This window comes from Dermacentor albipictus, chromosome 8 (genome assembly GCF_038994185.2).
Source record: "Dermacentor albipictus isolate Rhodes 1998 colony chromosome 8, USDA_Dalb.pri_finalv2, whole genome shotgun sequence".
In the NCBI taxonomy this organism is placed as follows: Eukaryota; Metazoa; Arthropoda; class Arachnida; order Ixodida; family Ixodidae; genus Dermacentor; species Dermacentor albipictus.
This window is the reverse complement of record NC_091828.1, coordinates 11541609-11558135: the sequence shown is the minus strand read 5'-3', so window position 1 is coordinate 11558135 and position 16527 is coordinate 11541609. Positions and strand designations below refer to the sequence as shown.

The 16527-nt window shown below is 48.7% G+C and overlaps 1 protein-coding gene across 6 annotated transcripts in view; it reads left to right on the top strand.

The window, feature by feature from the left end:
• LOC135915545 (tartrate-resistant acid phosphatase type 5-like) overlaps positions 1–16527 on the top strand; it is a 142098-nt gene that overhangs the window by 72915 nt on the left and 52656 nt on the right. For all 6 annotated transcript variants that reach the window (XM_070523052.1, XM_070523053.1, XM_070523051.1 and 3 more), the window contains 2 exons: positions 593–717; positions 5514–5720. In XM_070523052.1, the coding sequence (XP_070379153.1) occupies positions 593–717; positions 5514–5720 (332 nt within the window). The remainder of the gene's footprint in view (positions 1–592; positions 718–5513; positions 5721–16527) is intronic.

Below are 16527 nucleotides of genomic sequence, written 5' to 3'. Positions count from 1 at the left end.
CACAATTATTATAAGAAATAGGGCGAATTTGATTATTTACTGATAGGCTGAAATACGTCATATGAAAATAACAAAATCTTGCAGTAAATGTTACTGTTATGCCCTCCTATTTTTTTCACAACCCTTCGTGTATATTAAGGAGTACGTTAGCTCTCTTGAATTTCGCTTTGCTCACTATTTCTTGCTAGATCAGCCACTAGGATGGTGGATCGTGCAGCCAATACTGCCTGTGTATCCACTAATTTACCAATAAGGAACCCTCTAATCAACAATCAAGAGGAAGTAGAGCATTTTTGCTTTCTTCGTGTGATACCCATCTGTAGACGGGTTGTGAATTGGTTTCATGAGTGTGGTCACCCGTCGCACCAGCCCACTGGCTATGGCATTGTGCTGCCGACTTCAATGTCGTCTGTTTGACTCCTATGGGGGTAGAATGCAAAAAAATATCGCGTACCGTGCATTAGGTGAGGATTAAATAACACTAATTTCTAAAATTATTCCGGAGCACCCCAATGTGGGATGCATCGTAATCAGGCAGTTGTTTGGGCACGTATAACCCCAGAATTTATTTGAGTGTCTCATCGCGGCGCAGAGGACCTTTGAGGACGTGTACTCGGCGCCATCGCTTCAAGTTCCGTGGCTCATCGTGGCTGGAAACCACGACCATGACGGCAACGTGTCGGCCCAGATAGAGTACAGCAAGAGGTCCAAGCGCTGGTGAGTGCTGAGGCCTAAGGGCACTTTAAACTTTGCCGTAATTTTTGATAATTGACGTTTCTGCGTCAATTAGCCTCAACTGAACAAGGTCACAAAGCAGGACATATATCCCTTCCCAGGGATATACGAAGCATTGGATTTCCTCTGCAATGCTAAACACTTCAAGTCAATGTATCTCTGGACTGGCTAGTGGCAAATAGAAGTGCCCGAAAGGGGCTGCGAAAACACCGCCTCCACCACGCCAGACAGTCTCTATGAAATCAAGGTAATGCCATTCAGACTGTGCTCGATGCCGCCAACGTTATAGCGTCTGATGAACAGGTTGTTAACAGGAATGATGTCGCAGACCTATCTTGCTTACTTGGATGATCTGTTACTCTTTGACGGAAATTTTCACGACCACCTTAGGCGGCTTGCAACAGTACTAGAGGCAATCAAGTGAACAGGGCTCACTCTGAAGCCGGACAAGTGCATCTCATCTTAGGATCATTTTGGGTTCGTGAGCCATGCCATAAGAAAATCTGGGGTCCGCCACGACCGCAGAATACAGCTGCCATCGCAAAGTTCCAGCTGCCCATCGACAAGAGCGCAGTGCGTAGATTCCTTGACATGTGTGCCTACTACAGGCGCTGTGTCAAGCAATTTTAACACATTGCTGAGGCGCCGACACACCTAACAAAATGTGATGTCGAGTTCAAGTGGGAGATGCCACAGGCGGACGCAATTGAAGAACTCAAACAACGCATGCAGAAGCCGCCAGTACTTGCACACTTCGACGAGGACGCCAATACAGAAATACTGACGTCAGTAGACGATGCCTCGGTGCCGTTCTAGTCCAGAGGAAAAACGTATTTGAACGGGTGGTAGCTCATTCTAGCCGGTGGCCACCAAATGCCGACGGCAATTGTACTACGACCGGAAACTACGGCCTCGCCATCATTTGGGCTACAGCAGAAGTCCGCCCTTGCCAATATGGCAGGCCGTTCAAAGTCACCAGCCACCATTACGCGCTGTGTTGGCTAGCGGATCTAAAGGACTCTTCAGTACTCCTACCGCGGAGGAGCCTAAATCTGCGAGATAGGACATCAACGTATTGTAGAAATTCAGACGAAAAAACTCGGATGCCGACTGCCTGTATCATGCTCCCGTGGACACGCCACCCGGCCCAAATACCCTGTCCACATTTTTGTCATTCGACAACTCGCATTATCACCTTAGGCATAACAGACTTAGAACACATATGTTTAGAACCAAATATGGTACTCAGACACTCGCCTATCTAGTACCTCATTTCCTAAATAATAATCCATAAATCAGTACTGTGATTCAGGAATGCAGATCTACTTACAGCCCACAGAAAAAGGTTAGGAATTATCCTTTCCTATGTTCCTAATGGTACCTAACTGTCCTTGCGGTCTCGATAACTTTTCTTTTTACTTTAGTCGTTTTTCTCTTATATTTTTTCTCCTATTTGTTATATAATGTTTTGTAACACCTATACGTATTATTTGCTTGCTTAAATATTTCCATGTGCTGGCGCATTACTGATGATATAATACGTTTAAATATACCAATCTTATTTTTTCGTATACTTGATTGCTTACCGCATACATCTTTTCTTTTTCTTGTTCCTACATTGCTCCACTGTATTTTCGTGATGTTCCACCCCCTGACCAATGTTCGGGTAGGGGGGCCTTTGTCAGGCAGTTGCATCTGCCTTTAGCCTCTACATCCCAGACAATATATTGTCTAAATAACGCAGTCATTCAAAGATGACTAAGACAAGGACACTTTTTGCGTACAATAAGTGCAAACGACTTTGTCCAGCAGCAGCGAGCGGGCACAGAGCTAAGGAGGCTTGATGATTACTTCAAGACAAAACTGACTTCGCGTCGAGGGCACATAGGCACAGATCGTCTTCGTTTTAACAGAGGAACTGTTTAAGTTTTCGTGCCGCCGTGCAGCGTTAGCAGAAAACTCAGCCCAGCTGTGTGCTGCTTCGCGTTGCCTAGCAACAATCTGCGAGAGCACCAAGCCACGTAAGCTCCTAGCACCCCATACCCGTAGGCTCGTATCGGGACGTCACAGGCATCGGGACAGCTGGTGTGGCGGCAAACCTCTCACCTCCTCTACTCCGTGCGTAGTGCTGCTTCCATTGGAAGACAGAAAAAAGCCCGGACGCCCGAAGAAGAAGCGGTTTAGAAGAAGAGCACTGTACTGCGAAGTGAGAAGCGATGCGTCGCCGCCGAGTGGATGCGGAACACCGCGCTGAAGCTGCGGATGAGAAAAGGTGACGCCGAGTGGAGGACCCCGAGTTTCTGTCGAGGGAAGGCGAGAGTCAGCGCCTGAAATGCTCAATGACACCGAGAAAGTGATCGCAGCCTGCATATGCTCGAAAACTTTCAGCGTCAAGCCCATCAAGACAACGACTTAGCAAAACCTGGGATAACCTCGGAAAAGCAAGAACCAGCTTAGCCAAGCCTACCATAATCTCGTAAAACCTAGAAATGGCTTAGAGAAGCCTATTGAAATCTTAGGAAAAAACTGACATTACCTTACTAAACCTACAAACAACTTGGACAAGCCACGTAAAAGCTCGGTGATCAGAAGCTCCGCTGCTGACTCCAGCATTGTACCAGTAGAGCAAGCTGCGCACGTTTTTTTCTCTTAAGAAACGACGTCCTCGTGATGACGAACTTTTCGCCAGCCCGCGCAGTCTACCTTCTTGTTGTGCCCGCTGCATTCCAGTCAGACGTCCTGCAGGCGCTGCACAAATATAAGACAGTGGGGCTTTTCTGGCTTTCCCGTATGCTCGCAAGAATACAAGAGAATTACTATTGGCCGCACCTGACCGGCGACAGTGCCCGTTAGGTCAAGACATATGGAGTCTGCCAGAGACGCGCGACATGACTGACAAGGCCGGCGGAATTACTGAAGCCAATACAGCCTCCTTTCTGACCGTTTGAGCGGATCGGGATTGATTGGTTGGGGCCCATTCCGACGTCGACATCTGGAAATAAGCGGATCATCGTGGCTACTCACTACCTTACCTGCTACATAGAAACTAAAACCTTGCCTGAAGGGGGTGCAGCCAAATTCGCTAATTATTCGTTGAGAATATCCTGATGCGACGTGTTGTGCCAGATGTCCACATCACTGACCGAAGTCTGGCCTTCACTGCAAAGCTCCCCAAACCATTTGCCATGAAGGCGGTCAAGTCACAGGAGGACGACTGCCTACTACCGGCAGAAGAATGGCTTAACAGAGCTGCTGAGCAAGACCCTCGCCGACATGCTTGCAGTGTACATCGACGTCGAGCACAAGACGTGGGATGCCTTCCTGCTGTAGGTAACCTTCTCTTGCAACACGGTGCTGCAAGAAGCAATGCAAATCATGCCGTTCAAGCTCATTAACGGCAGGAACCCGACGACGACTCTCGATGCCATGATGCCGTACTTCACGGACAAAGAATGGTCTTCACGTCAGCACCCATCTCCGACGTGCCGAAGAAGCCCGCCCACTCGGCCTCATGCGAATCAAGAACCAGCAGAGGACCGACAGCCGAAACTACAAGTTTCGACTACGCGCAGCTGAATATCTGCCCGGCGACCGTGTTTGCCTTTGGACTCCGATACGACGACATAGACTTAGCGAGAAACTGTTGCGCCGCTATTTCGAACCCCTCAAGATCATATGAGGCATTGGTGTAGTTGACCATCAGGTCGTGCCAGACGGCATTTCGAAACCACAGCGGCGCCGCGCACGAGCTGAAGTCATTCACGTGGTGCTCCTTAAGCCTTTCTACGCTCATTCACGAACTTAGTGACTTAGTATCTTTGTCATTTTGTTATTGTTTTTTCTTTATTATGCGTGGTTTAGTTTGCGTTTTCATGTTTGTAGCACCGGAACGGTGGTTTTTAGATGGTGGTATTGAAACGTGTAATTTTTTATGAGTCACCGTGTTTCATCCTCTAACAAATGTTATCGCTTAGCGCAGGACGCGCCTCCATGTATCGGAAGTATTTCGAATAATATCAAGGCTTCTATCCGCTGTCGGTTGTCACCGAACCTTGAGTAATCTTATTGCATGTACGTGCCTCGCTTATTGTTATTACTCTGGAATGATTACTCTGGAACTGATTACTCTGATTACTCGAGTGATTACTTTGGAACCTTGGGTGACTCATGTGTAAAAAGCCGATGCGCTTGACCCACTGATCAAATTTTCGACCATTGCATGCCGACTGTTTTTACCGCTGTCTGTTTTCAAGCGTAGCCTTTTTTTAAGACACATGTTCGCCCAAGGAAACGCTGGTTTCGTCTTTCACAGTTTTGTTGCCTTCTACACCGTCATTACGTGAAAATATCAATGGTCAGTAGAAGAGAATAGTTCAGCTTGAAACAACAAGCATTTATTTTCCGATTTGACTACCATTTGCATGTAGAAGAGATAAGTCATGCCTTTTCACGCACTCTATCTGGCTCGTCTGTTTTTGCCATGTGAAAAAGAGATGCACACGTATTCTGTGGACAGAGCTTCTTTGTAGTTCTTAGGTTGTCACAGGCTATATCCCTCAGCAAGATGTTATTTCTCTAACGACATTTTGGAGATATGTAGGTGAAATTAAGATTTTCGGACCACCAATAGTGGTCGCGAAATGGGCCTTCGCGGTATGTATTTGTTTCCAGGAACATGTCTGTACACAGCTCCAAATTTCCGACTTTCAAATGCATGGAAAAAAGAGCGCCATGCCAACAGGACCTCTTGTTAAAGCTACAAAATTTTTCTGCTGCAGGCACTTCCCGTTCTACTACTACAATAAAACTTACCAGATTCCGGGTGCGGCTAACCATACCTTGGACATCCTGATGCTGGACACAGTGTTGCTTTGCGGAAACACAGATCCGGATGATGAAGAGTCTCAACCTGTGTTGCTGAACAGGAACGAGGCACTCTACAACCGACAGTTCCGTTGGATCAACAAAATCCTTGCACAGTCTGAGTGAGTCGCCCGTAACGTATTTCTTCAGTGGCGGTCTCTGTTGTTCCACCCATACATGTTTATTTTATAAACACGAAGCCTTTTAGGTGCTCCTAGCCTACCGGCACGGTCTCAAGCAAAGGGGTAGAAATAAAACACACCTGATTATTGTACAGTAGGTTCGAATAAGCGCAGCTTTTTTGCTACATGTTAGCAATATACGTCGGGCTATTGCTTGCAGTTCAGATAGTTGTTTGTTACAGAAGGTACAACTTCATTCGAACGTCGAAATAAAGCGCAAGGACATGGACAAGATGAGAACCAACTCCCATAACATTAAATGTGCTCACGTGAACGCAGTAAATGCGTTTACGTTTTACAACCGAGGTCTGAAGCAACGCTATGGGAATACCTTGACCTCAACATGTGCTTCAACCCACACTTCGTGTGCTCGCTCTAGTTATCAAGATCAGGGAAACCGTTGCAGACTCGAACTGCAGACATACCTACGCTTATTAGGAATGCAATCGGAGCATCTACCTCTAAGCTACACGAACGTATTTTGGAAAGACATTTTCCCAGCATTACGATACCCCCTAACGTGAATTTGAGCGCAGCTCTATGCATGCTTTCATTTACGGATATATTGGCTAGCTCGAACAATCTGTTTCGGGCAGCACGTTCCAAACGGAGCGAAGTGTCGTGCACCTGCCTCTATAATGAGGTGATCGTGAAAGGCGGTGAAAGGGTTACGCATGGGTGTAACTCGCAGCAGCCGCTGTAGGCAGACCTCCACTCATGCAGTGCTTTATTTCCATACAGGGGATGCGCGCTACTGCGGCGCCTTATGGTAGCCGTCATTCCGCACTGCCCATCTTGCGCGGCACTGCGCTTTTCTTCTTCCGCTTTCGTTGTGCCAACGACGAGAGAGGCCCTCAGTCACTGGGAAGTTGTGCCACAAGTGTCAGCGGCGACCGCACCCAGGCAAGCGTGAATCGAGCCTAGCTCGTAGCCACCTGCCATCGCCATCTGCAGGACCAGTGAACCACGTCACGCACGCTGGTACCGCGAACCATAGAATAAATAACCAACTTTAGAGATGGGAAACTGTACCTGCCGCAGTGGTACGAAATAAGCAGCGGAAGCGCATGGAATAGAGGGGCGGATGCAAGCTGGCGTTGCTCAACCAGGAAGCGGAAGTGCAGTTTCTTTAGAGCAAAATACAATATGGCTGCTGTCCGCCGGAGGCGTGCGCTGGTACGCACCGTGCTCGCTCTGCTGCCTATGCGGCATATCTCATTGCCTAGACTGCCGCGTAGCTGGTGCGTTCTAATTGCCAGGAGACCAAAGAGCCTCTACAAACAGACCAGGAGACTGCTTGCCAGGAGACCAAAGAGCCCATACAAACAAGCCACAAGTGAGTGAACAGGACGTCAGACTTCATTGGCAGAAGAAAAGCAGTGACCTTCTCGCACAAGAGCAGAAATAAAATGTGCATATTGAGATGCGCTCCTAAGGCCCATCTCCCTGACTTCATGCATAGGCAAGGTGGTGGAACACGCCTCCTTAGCACGCATCAACAGTTACCTCGAAGACAACTCTCTCTATCCCCATACCATCATTGGATTTCGCCCTCCCCTTTCTACTCAAGACGCTATATTGCAGCTCAAACATCATGTGCTAAACGATCGTTCCCGTAACATGAAAGCCATCCTTGGACTCGACCTCACTCCAACCTTTGATAACATTTACCATGCAGCTATCCTTGACCAGGTCTCCCAACTCCACCTGGGAGAGCGAGCCTACAATTACATTCGTGACTTTCTCTCCAGTTCCACGACCACGCTCTCGGCCAGGGATTTACCATCAGACCAGCTTCCCCTTGGCAGCAAAGGCACCCCGCAAGGTTCAGTTATCCCTCCCATGCCCTTTAAATTAGTTATGATTGGCCTTGCCTAGCAACTACGAGTCGACAAAATCAACCATACCATCTACGCCGACGACATCACCATCTGGTCGTAGCGGGGCAGTGATGGTCAAGCGGAGTCAGCCCTCCAAACGGCGATTGACATCGTTGAAACCTATCTCCAAGGGATCGGACTGCGCTGTTCGCCGGCTAAATCGGAGCTTCTGCTCTACAAGCCCATTAGGCGGGGCCGCCCTCCCAAACACCAAACACCAACCCTGTGACGCCATCACCCGACCCCTTCAGGATGGCAGTCCTATCCCACACCTGCCTAGTATCCGGGTCCTCGGTCTCACCATCTCTACCAACGGCTCCAACGCCTTGGCTCTCAACAAGATCTTTGCCCAATCTCAAAACTGACGTATCTCTAACGGACGAAGGGAACACAAAGAAGAAAGCCTTCTCCGCCTCGTCCAATCGTTTGTCATATGTCACATTACCTACGTTGCTGCGTACTTCAACTGGTACCGGGCTGAGCAAAACAAGCTCGACACCCTCATACGAGGGGTCTACAAGCAAGCACTTGGCCTACCGCATTGCACCAGCACTGAATTCTTCAACCAACTAGGAGTTCGCAACAACATTTCCGAACTCATTGAAGCCCAACAACGCTCTCAGCTTGAACGGCTCACCCTTACTCAAACGGGACGCTTTAGTCTATCCACGCTTGGTTTCACCTACCATAAGCAACAGGGCCCCAAACAACCGATCCCGACCGACATCCGTCACTGGATCTACATAGACCCTATCACTACAAACATGCCCCTTTAATATAACAGGGCCCGGCGCCACGCTCGGGCCGGAGCTATCCTAAAGGTCCTTGCTCACGCACCTGGCGCCTCATTTGTTGATGCAGCCCAATACTCCCATGGCACAAGATTTGTGGCTGTCGCCACACGCGATGGAGTCCTACACCACGCTTCCAGTGTCACTACCCCCACTTCCGAGATGGCTGAAGAAGTGGCCATCGCCCTGGCCACTCTAGATCCCAGCTGTCACACCATCATGTGTGACTTTCGTTCAGCCGTCACTGACTTCAGCAAAAGCCGTATTTCTCCCCAAGCTCTTCGTATCCTCTGCTAGGCACCACACTCTAAAGACAGCATAATCTCCCTAACATGGATCCCGGCCCATGCAGGCCCTGTCTACCCACACCTCCCTAATCTGAACGAGGTCACCCATTCCATTGCGCGAGGCCTAGCCAACCACGCCGGAGTCACTGGAGATGAGTTGTACACCAGGGACAATCTGACAACTTATAACGATCTCGTTAACGCCTTTTACCTTAGTCGCCAAACCTTCCCCCTGCCTCACCCCAAGTTCAGCCGGGCGCAGGCTATCACCCTGCGTCTGCTACAAACAAACACGTACCTTCACCTACCCGCCTCCACCTTATATTTTGAGACGTCTACACTACCTCCACCTGCTGTGGAGGTAGTGTAGGTAGTGACTGCTGTGGAGGTAGCCGGGTGGATGCCCCACCTGCTGTGGCATCCACCCGGCTACGCTTCCGCATATGCTGTGGGAGTGCCCAGCGCAATACACGCAGTCTAACACCACGACTCACTCGTCGAGGCTGCATGAGGCTCTGCGGAGCTCCGCCCTCGACGAGCAAAACTGGGCGACCCAGCACACCCGTGAGGCGGCGGTGAGGCAAGCCCTCGACGTCCCTTCATGGGAGGCTTAGGCCCGGCCATCATAAAGTGCTGGTTATACAATAAAAGTTTATTCCTCCTCCTCGAGATGCACTCAGAAGCTCATTTACGTCGTCGCACATGGCGGTCTGGCAACATGCGACAATAAGCAGCGCAAGCAAATTGGACAGTGCCCCATCTGTTTGCATCGGCAGTAGCCGTTACTTGCATTGCGAAGCAGTCAGGTGACGCAGGCATCTGCTGCCGCAGCCAACAGAGCGACATGGACTACCCAGCATTTTAGCGTTACCTCTTTTCCGACGTGCACATTTGTTATTGTTCTTTCGCGCGCCGCTATTGTGTAACTCGCACTTGGTGCCCCACTTGGTCTCAGCAGGGGCAAGGTCGGTTTTGTCGGCATCACCATTTTGCAGCCACTATAGCAGACCTTTCCACCCATGCGACTATCAACTTCATACACTTGGGATCATGTAATCACGTATGTGCTCTCCCTTCCCGCCATATCACGGCCGATGAAGGCCCACAAGCATAATTTGCCCACTGCTGCAACAGGAAAGGTTGAGCGGGCAGCACCAATTATGGTGTATGTAAATTGGGAGTCGTTGTCGCTGTGTAGGCCGCAGGAGCAGACGGCTACCTCGGGAGACTGTTGCCCAATGCAGCTGACCAGGTCGCCACAGCCAAGAAACATAACACGGCGACCATGATTAAATGACCGCATAAGGTTCAGACAATGCAATGTACATTGGCTAAGATCCACATGACAATTGTGAACATTCACGCACTACGAACATCGCACATGGCGGTCTTGTAACGAGTGACAGCCAGTCGCGCAAGGAGATTGGACAGTGTTCCACCTGTTGGTATCAACAGTCGCTGCAAGTTGCATTGCGAATCAATTGGGTGATGCACGCATCTGCAGCCGTAGCCAACACAGCGACCCCGCATTTAGGAGTTAGCTCCTTTCCAACGTGCATTTTTCTTTTTTTCTTTCGGTGACCTCTAATGTGTCGTCCACACTTGGTGCAGCGCCTTCTCTCAATATGGACATGGTGTGTTTTGTGCGAATCACCATTCTGCAGGCCTTTCTACCAATGTGGATGTCAACCTCATACACTTCGGACCATGCAATCACACGTGATAGTCTCCGTTGACACCAAATGGCCGAGGAAGGCCACAGACAGAATTTGCACACGGCTGCAGCAGGAAAGGACGGAACGGGAAGCATCAATCACGGTGCAAGTAAACAGGGAGTCTATGTCGCTGTACATTCTGCAGGACCAGGTTCTTACCTTCAGAGACTGTTGCCCAATGCAACTGACAGGGCGGCAACATCCGAGAAATGTAACACGGCAACCATGACCAAGACAACATTAAAATGAAACTGTGCAGTCAAACCACTTCAGCATACGTCTAACGTAACCCATTGGCACTATACTATATACATTGGCTACGATCCGCACGACAACAGTGAGCATACAAACACAGATCGCTTACGGCAACTTCAACTGTCCGACTGCAGGCATAGTGCTTGCTTTCGTCACACATGGTGGTCTGATAACAAGCGACAACTAGCAGCGCAAGCAGATTGAGCAGTGTGTCCTACCTGTTTGCACTGACAGTCACCATTGAAGATGACCAACTTGCATTTCACAACAATCCGGTGACGCAAGCATGTGCTGCCGCAGCCAACATAGCGACATGAAGTACCCGGCATTTCCGCGTAACCTCCTTTCCGGCCACCACATTTCTTTTTGTTCTTTCGCGTGCCGCTAATGTGTAACTCGCACTTGGTGTCCCACATTCTAAATATAGGTATGGTCGGTTTTGTGGGCATCACCCTCTTGCAGCCACTTTTGCAGACCTTTCCGCACATGTGGATATCAAATTCATACACTTCGGACCATGTAATTACTTATTGACGCCAAATGACAGCCGGAAAAGGCCACAAGCAAAATGTGCACACGGCAGCAGCAGAAAAAGACGGAAAGGGGAATACCAATCACGGTGCGGGTAGATTCGGAGTCTACGTCGCTGTGCGGACTGCAGGAGCACGTGCTTCTCTCGAGAGGCTGCTTCCCCTTGCAACTGACCAGCCTACCACATACAAGAAACGTAACACCGTGACGAGTAGCAAGTCGGACAGCAACGAAACAAGATTCCCCAATGAGTCACTTCAATGTACCTTGCGCAAAAACGCAGACTCTCGGGCAAGAATAGCAATCCTGAATGAGACTAGGAATGAAATGTGGGTATTGGAATGCTTGCATTCAAGAAAGAAGCCACTGTACTTTGCAAGCACGGAAAGCTAAAAACACTAAAAACAATTTAATGCTACATAGCACATGGTGCAAAGGTTAATGCCAGACAAAATCGAATGCCGAATCATCTATTTAAGGACAGGAATTGCACATGGCATCGTACACTAGAAAATACTGCTACAGATTTGTTATCCTGCTAGACAGTGACTGGTATTATGAGCAAAGAATCGGTTGACCTTTATTGTTTGGATGAAGAAGAGTAATGATCTCTAACGAGAGTGTGGAATGAAAAAGCTTACATTCATTAAAACATGTGCTTGGCACAAAGGTTATTTGACAAGGCCAGGAAGCTCATTAAGGAAGGGCAAGCTGACGGAACTCTTTTGGCCAGCGTCTTCTGTGCTTGTTCAGAGGTTGCAGGTACATCTGAAGACACAAAATTTTTGTCCTTGCGTTATCTGGATGACTCGGCCAATATCCGTGCTGCGGGAATGACGGCAGATGCTCTTTTCACTCTTGACACAGTCGTCTGTAGACTTGATATCTCATCCAAATACTTGTGCAACGACTTCTTTGTTTGTGTTATAAAGCCTTGCGAATTTGGCTCTAGCCCCTTTCTGTTGGTGTAGATGGGGGCTCTCGTTGTGACCAAGATGTGCTTTGTACAAACACTGTTCTGGCAGAAAAGTGACGTATGAGATACAGCAGTGATTACTGCTGCTGGGTAGTCATTACTGCGCACTCTCCCAAAGTATTTGAGGCCACTCTTATCCACAGCGGTTGTATGTTGGCATAGCCGCTCTTTAATGTTGCCCCTCTCCCCAATGTAGACGCAATTCCAATCCGCACAGGGTATCTTGTAAACAACGCCAGAAAAGGCTTCCTTCAGCAGCCTGTCCTTCCCACTAACGACTGCGTGCCTCAGTTTGCAAGCAGGAACGTGGGCCACCTCAACATCATATTTACGCAGCACGTGTAATAAGTTGTCGTTTGTCCCGGGAACATAAGCGATGGAAGTGCGTTAGCTCAGACGGGCACTGCCAGCTGGGAAACGGTGGAACAAATAGCGATCTACTGCAACTAATAACGCAGGGGGTTAAACGCTCGTCGAAAGATCTTTCCCCATTTGTCCGCACATCCGAATTTAGCTCTTCGGGTTTCCTGCAAATGCGGCTCGCACGACCCAACAAGGAGGCAACTACAGACCTCTTGTTAGCGTCAGGATGCCCAGACAAGAATTTCTGGTACCGACAAATGTGTGTACTGTTTCTGAAAATGATGAAATGACGAAAATGACGTCCGCAGCGTCTTGTGCTAATGTCAGTCCGCGGCAGGCCCCACACAGTCTCAAGCTCAACAAATGGCCACAGAGGGCGAAAAAATGGACCGTGTGCCACTCGTAACAAAACAAGCATACACTATAAGAAGAGTTTACACCCTTTCCAGTGCCCCTTCTGCCACACAATAATCGTCATCTGCTTTGATGTGTTTCCTTTCTTTAACGCTGCGAGCCCAGTACTTTCCAGTAGCGAACGGCACGCGCGTTTTCAGCATGATAGCATTGCCGACAGGAAATGCGGACGACGTGCTTGACCCGCTGATCAGATTTTCCACGATCGTCGAGTGTTTTCACCGCTGTCGTTGTTCTTTGAGTGTAGCCTGATTTTGAGGGCACAAGTTCGGCCAATAAAAGGCTTGTTTCCCTAATAACAGTTTTGCTGCCTCCCTAACCGTCACTACCACGTGACAATATATATATATATATATATATATATATATATATATATATATATATATATATATATATATATATATATATATGTAGATATGTGTGTATATAATGTCACGTGGTGGTACCCACGGACAAGCCCCAAGCATCTCTCTCTCTCTCTCTCTCTCTATATATATATATATATATATATATATATATATATATATATAGAGAGAGAGAGAGAGAGAGAGAGAGAGATATGCTTGGGGCTTGGCAACGGATCTTTTCAGTACGTGCCACCTGTGATCGCTCTGCTGCCGTTACCCCGTCGGCACTGACTTCACGTCTGCTACACCTCCGCCGCGGATCGGCCCGGTATTACACTATTTTCGGGATCGGCCCAATTATGGGAAGCGGTTTACACCTGCTTGACCTCCGCTGCGGCTCAGCGCGGTATTGCATCATATTCGGGATCGGCCCACATAAGAATAATCGTTGGTCTATGTCCGCAGAGGCTAGACCCGGTGGAACCTAGCCATAAAAGCTTTGTTTTAATGAAGAAGCCTCGATTGTACTGTTGAGCTTCATGGTGTGAAAGACCAAGAGCCTGCGTTAATGCCTAGATTCATACCTTGGAAGACTACTTCAGACTGATAGAGGTAGCTAAATTTAGCAGTTGGAACGGGGGAGGTCTTGGTGCTTGTACGTATCGGTGTTGAGTGCCCTGAAAATCAAATGTGGCCGGGACTCCCCGTGCAGCTGAAGGAGAGGCCCGACCCTCCTTGTCAGAGTTTCAAGCGGCTTTCTGTAGACTCGTGTGATCTAGTTTGGGACATCAGACGCAGCATATCGGGCTTTCAAATGTAGGGTGGCAAATGGTTGCAAATCGCAGCGTCAGCCGGGCCTAGCGGTGAAACTTCGCCGGAAGAAACACGCACATGCACGAATGATCTTGTTGCAATAGCAATCAGATGACATCGTATAACTTGCACATGTCAGGCGCGCCGTTCGCATAGCCTGAACTCTTTCTTGCGTCGTCGCTAGCAGCATCATTGTAGCTCATTAAGCAAGCGCAATGCGATTTTACGCCAGCGCTGATCGGTGGTGATTGGCAAATTGCAGCGGTGGGCCGCAAGTTAGTCGTTGAAAATGGCATAGCGGCTACGCAAGCTGACAAGAAAGCGTACTCTTACTCAATGGTCCTTCCGACCCGAAGCGATTAAAAAACTGGGCTTAGGCCTTTTCACGCAAAGACCGTTTGCTGAGCTACAAACATGCTGTTTGCAGCAGGCACTTTATGAAGGAAATGATGGGTCAAAAAAGATACTTCGCTGAGTTTGGTGGTAACATTTTGCATGACGTTCCAAATAGAACCGTGCTGGCATATGATGCCATACCTTGCATTTTCCAACCGGATTACGTAAAGGAGCGGAAGCCACCTATGGCCAGGAAATCACCCCCAAGCACAAGGCCCAGAAAGAAACGACGTACAGCATAAGACCGCACGAATGATATGGTACATGGAGCACCCCGACAGGATTAGATGATGCAGCCATCCTCTGCTTCTTCATACGAGGACCCAACTGTTGCTTCGGCATTTCTTTGTGGCGCACAAGTGTGCAGAATACTCTAAATAAAACGTTCATGAAGGCTGCCTCACCAGACATCTCGACACAACGCCCAGCAAGGACTTTGCAGCAAAGGAAACACGTGCCAGCTGATCCATCGATGAAATCCGTCGGTGGTTCAATTGCCGAGTGGTGCTTGTAACTACCCCTGTGTCCGTCTATTGCGATTGCTTTATGGAAGCTATCCTATCCCAATCAGGAAAACCCCTTCCATCAAAGGCTGCGCTCGTCGAACAGGTGAAAAAATCTAGGAAAAGGCACTTTTATACTAGGTCGCAAGCTTCAAACAACAGGAATATCAGATGTTTGCCAGCTGCACTCCCCGGGGGACTAGGTCGTCGTAAGCGAAGCGCTACCATGTTTTCATGAACTGCATCTCCATCATGGCGGCCCATGTTATAATATGTACGCAGGTGTGCGCCTCGAATGCAGCTACAAAGACGCGAGTAATACCTGTAGGCGTACCCGGTGCTCCTTAACTCAGCTTAAGAAAACACCCTGTACATATTGCGGTAGGTTGATGTTGCGCTTGATGCTGTAATGTGGTGGACTGAGTAGCATATCACCCCACCATTGAGTCAAGGTTATTCTACTGCAAGCGCTCGGGAAACATAGCTACCTCACTTTCAGCAAGAGTTAAATATAGCAAGGAAACTGCTAGAAACATCGTAAAACATGTGCGGGCTCGAGCACGCCAATGTGCGTAAGTAAAACATAAAATAAAATGAGGGATAGTTCGGCTGCGCCAACGACTGTAGTACTCCGCTACAGCACATTAGAGAGTCCGGTTAGGCGATGCAAGGCCGTTTCTATGCGCACATTATGCAGTTTCACTGCTCCCTAGCAGTGTGGCACAATCCACCGGGAAGGTTTATAAATCGCCAAAAGTCATCATGCCATTCCTGGCATTGCGGGGCATTCATAAAGTGATACACCACCGTCCTGGCAGGTGACTGTTTCCAAGACAGCCACCCGTGGGGCTTATGACACCCAGGTTCTTCTCCCCGAACAACTTCTCGGGACCTGAAGTTATCCTTGCGCGCATCCATGCATGCGCATTGCAAGGATGCAGCCGTGGAATTCAGGGTGGTAGGCTAGTAATGTTTTCGCACTAAAACAACGGAACGAGCAGACAAATCAAGAGCGAGTAAACGAATGAGTGAGTTAACGGTTTAATAAGCAAGTGTATGGAAGTATGAACGAGTGGGGTGTACGAAAGCTCGAACCAATGCTGAAATAATTTCATGCACAAACGAGCGAATTAGCGAACAACGATCCGGGTGTGGAATGGGCTAACGAGTGAGCAGGCAAATTAACGCACAAAAAGCGATCCAGCGGCGAACAGAACAAAACAGACGAGCGATGATGACGGCTCCGTTATCACGGCGCCGGCACTTACTCGCGTAGCAGTTTCAAATGACCCGCCCACATTCATTGCCTTCTACGCGTTCAGCTAAACGAGCACGAATGCGCTGTCTCACAAACTGGAGTTAGTAACGCAGCTGCATAGAGACAATGCGGCAAATATATCTTCATTTGTTCCTCAGTGACAGTTACCAAAAAAACGGCATTCGCAAAAGCGTATTCTCCATAGAAAACTATTGCCA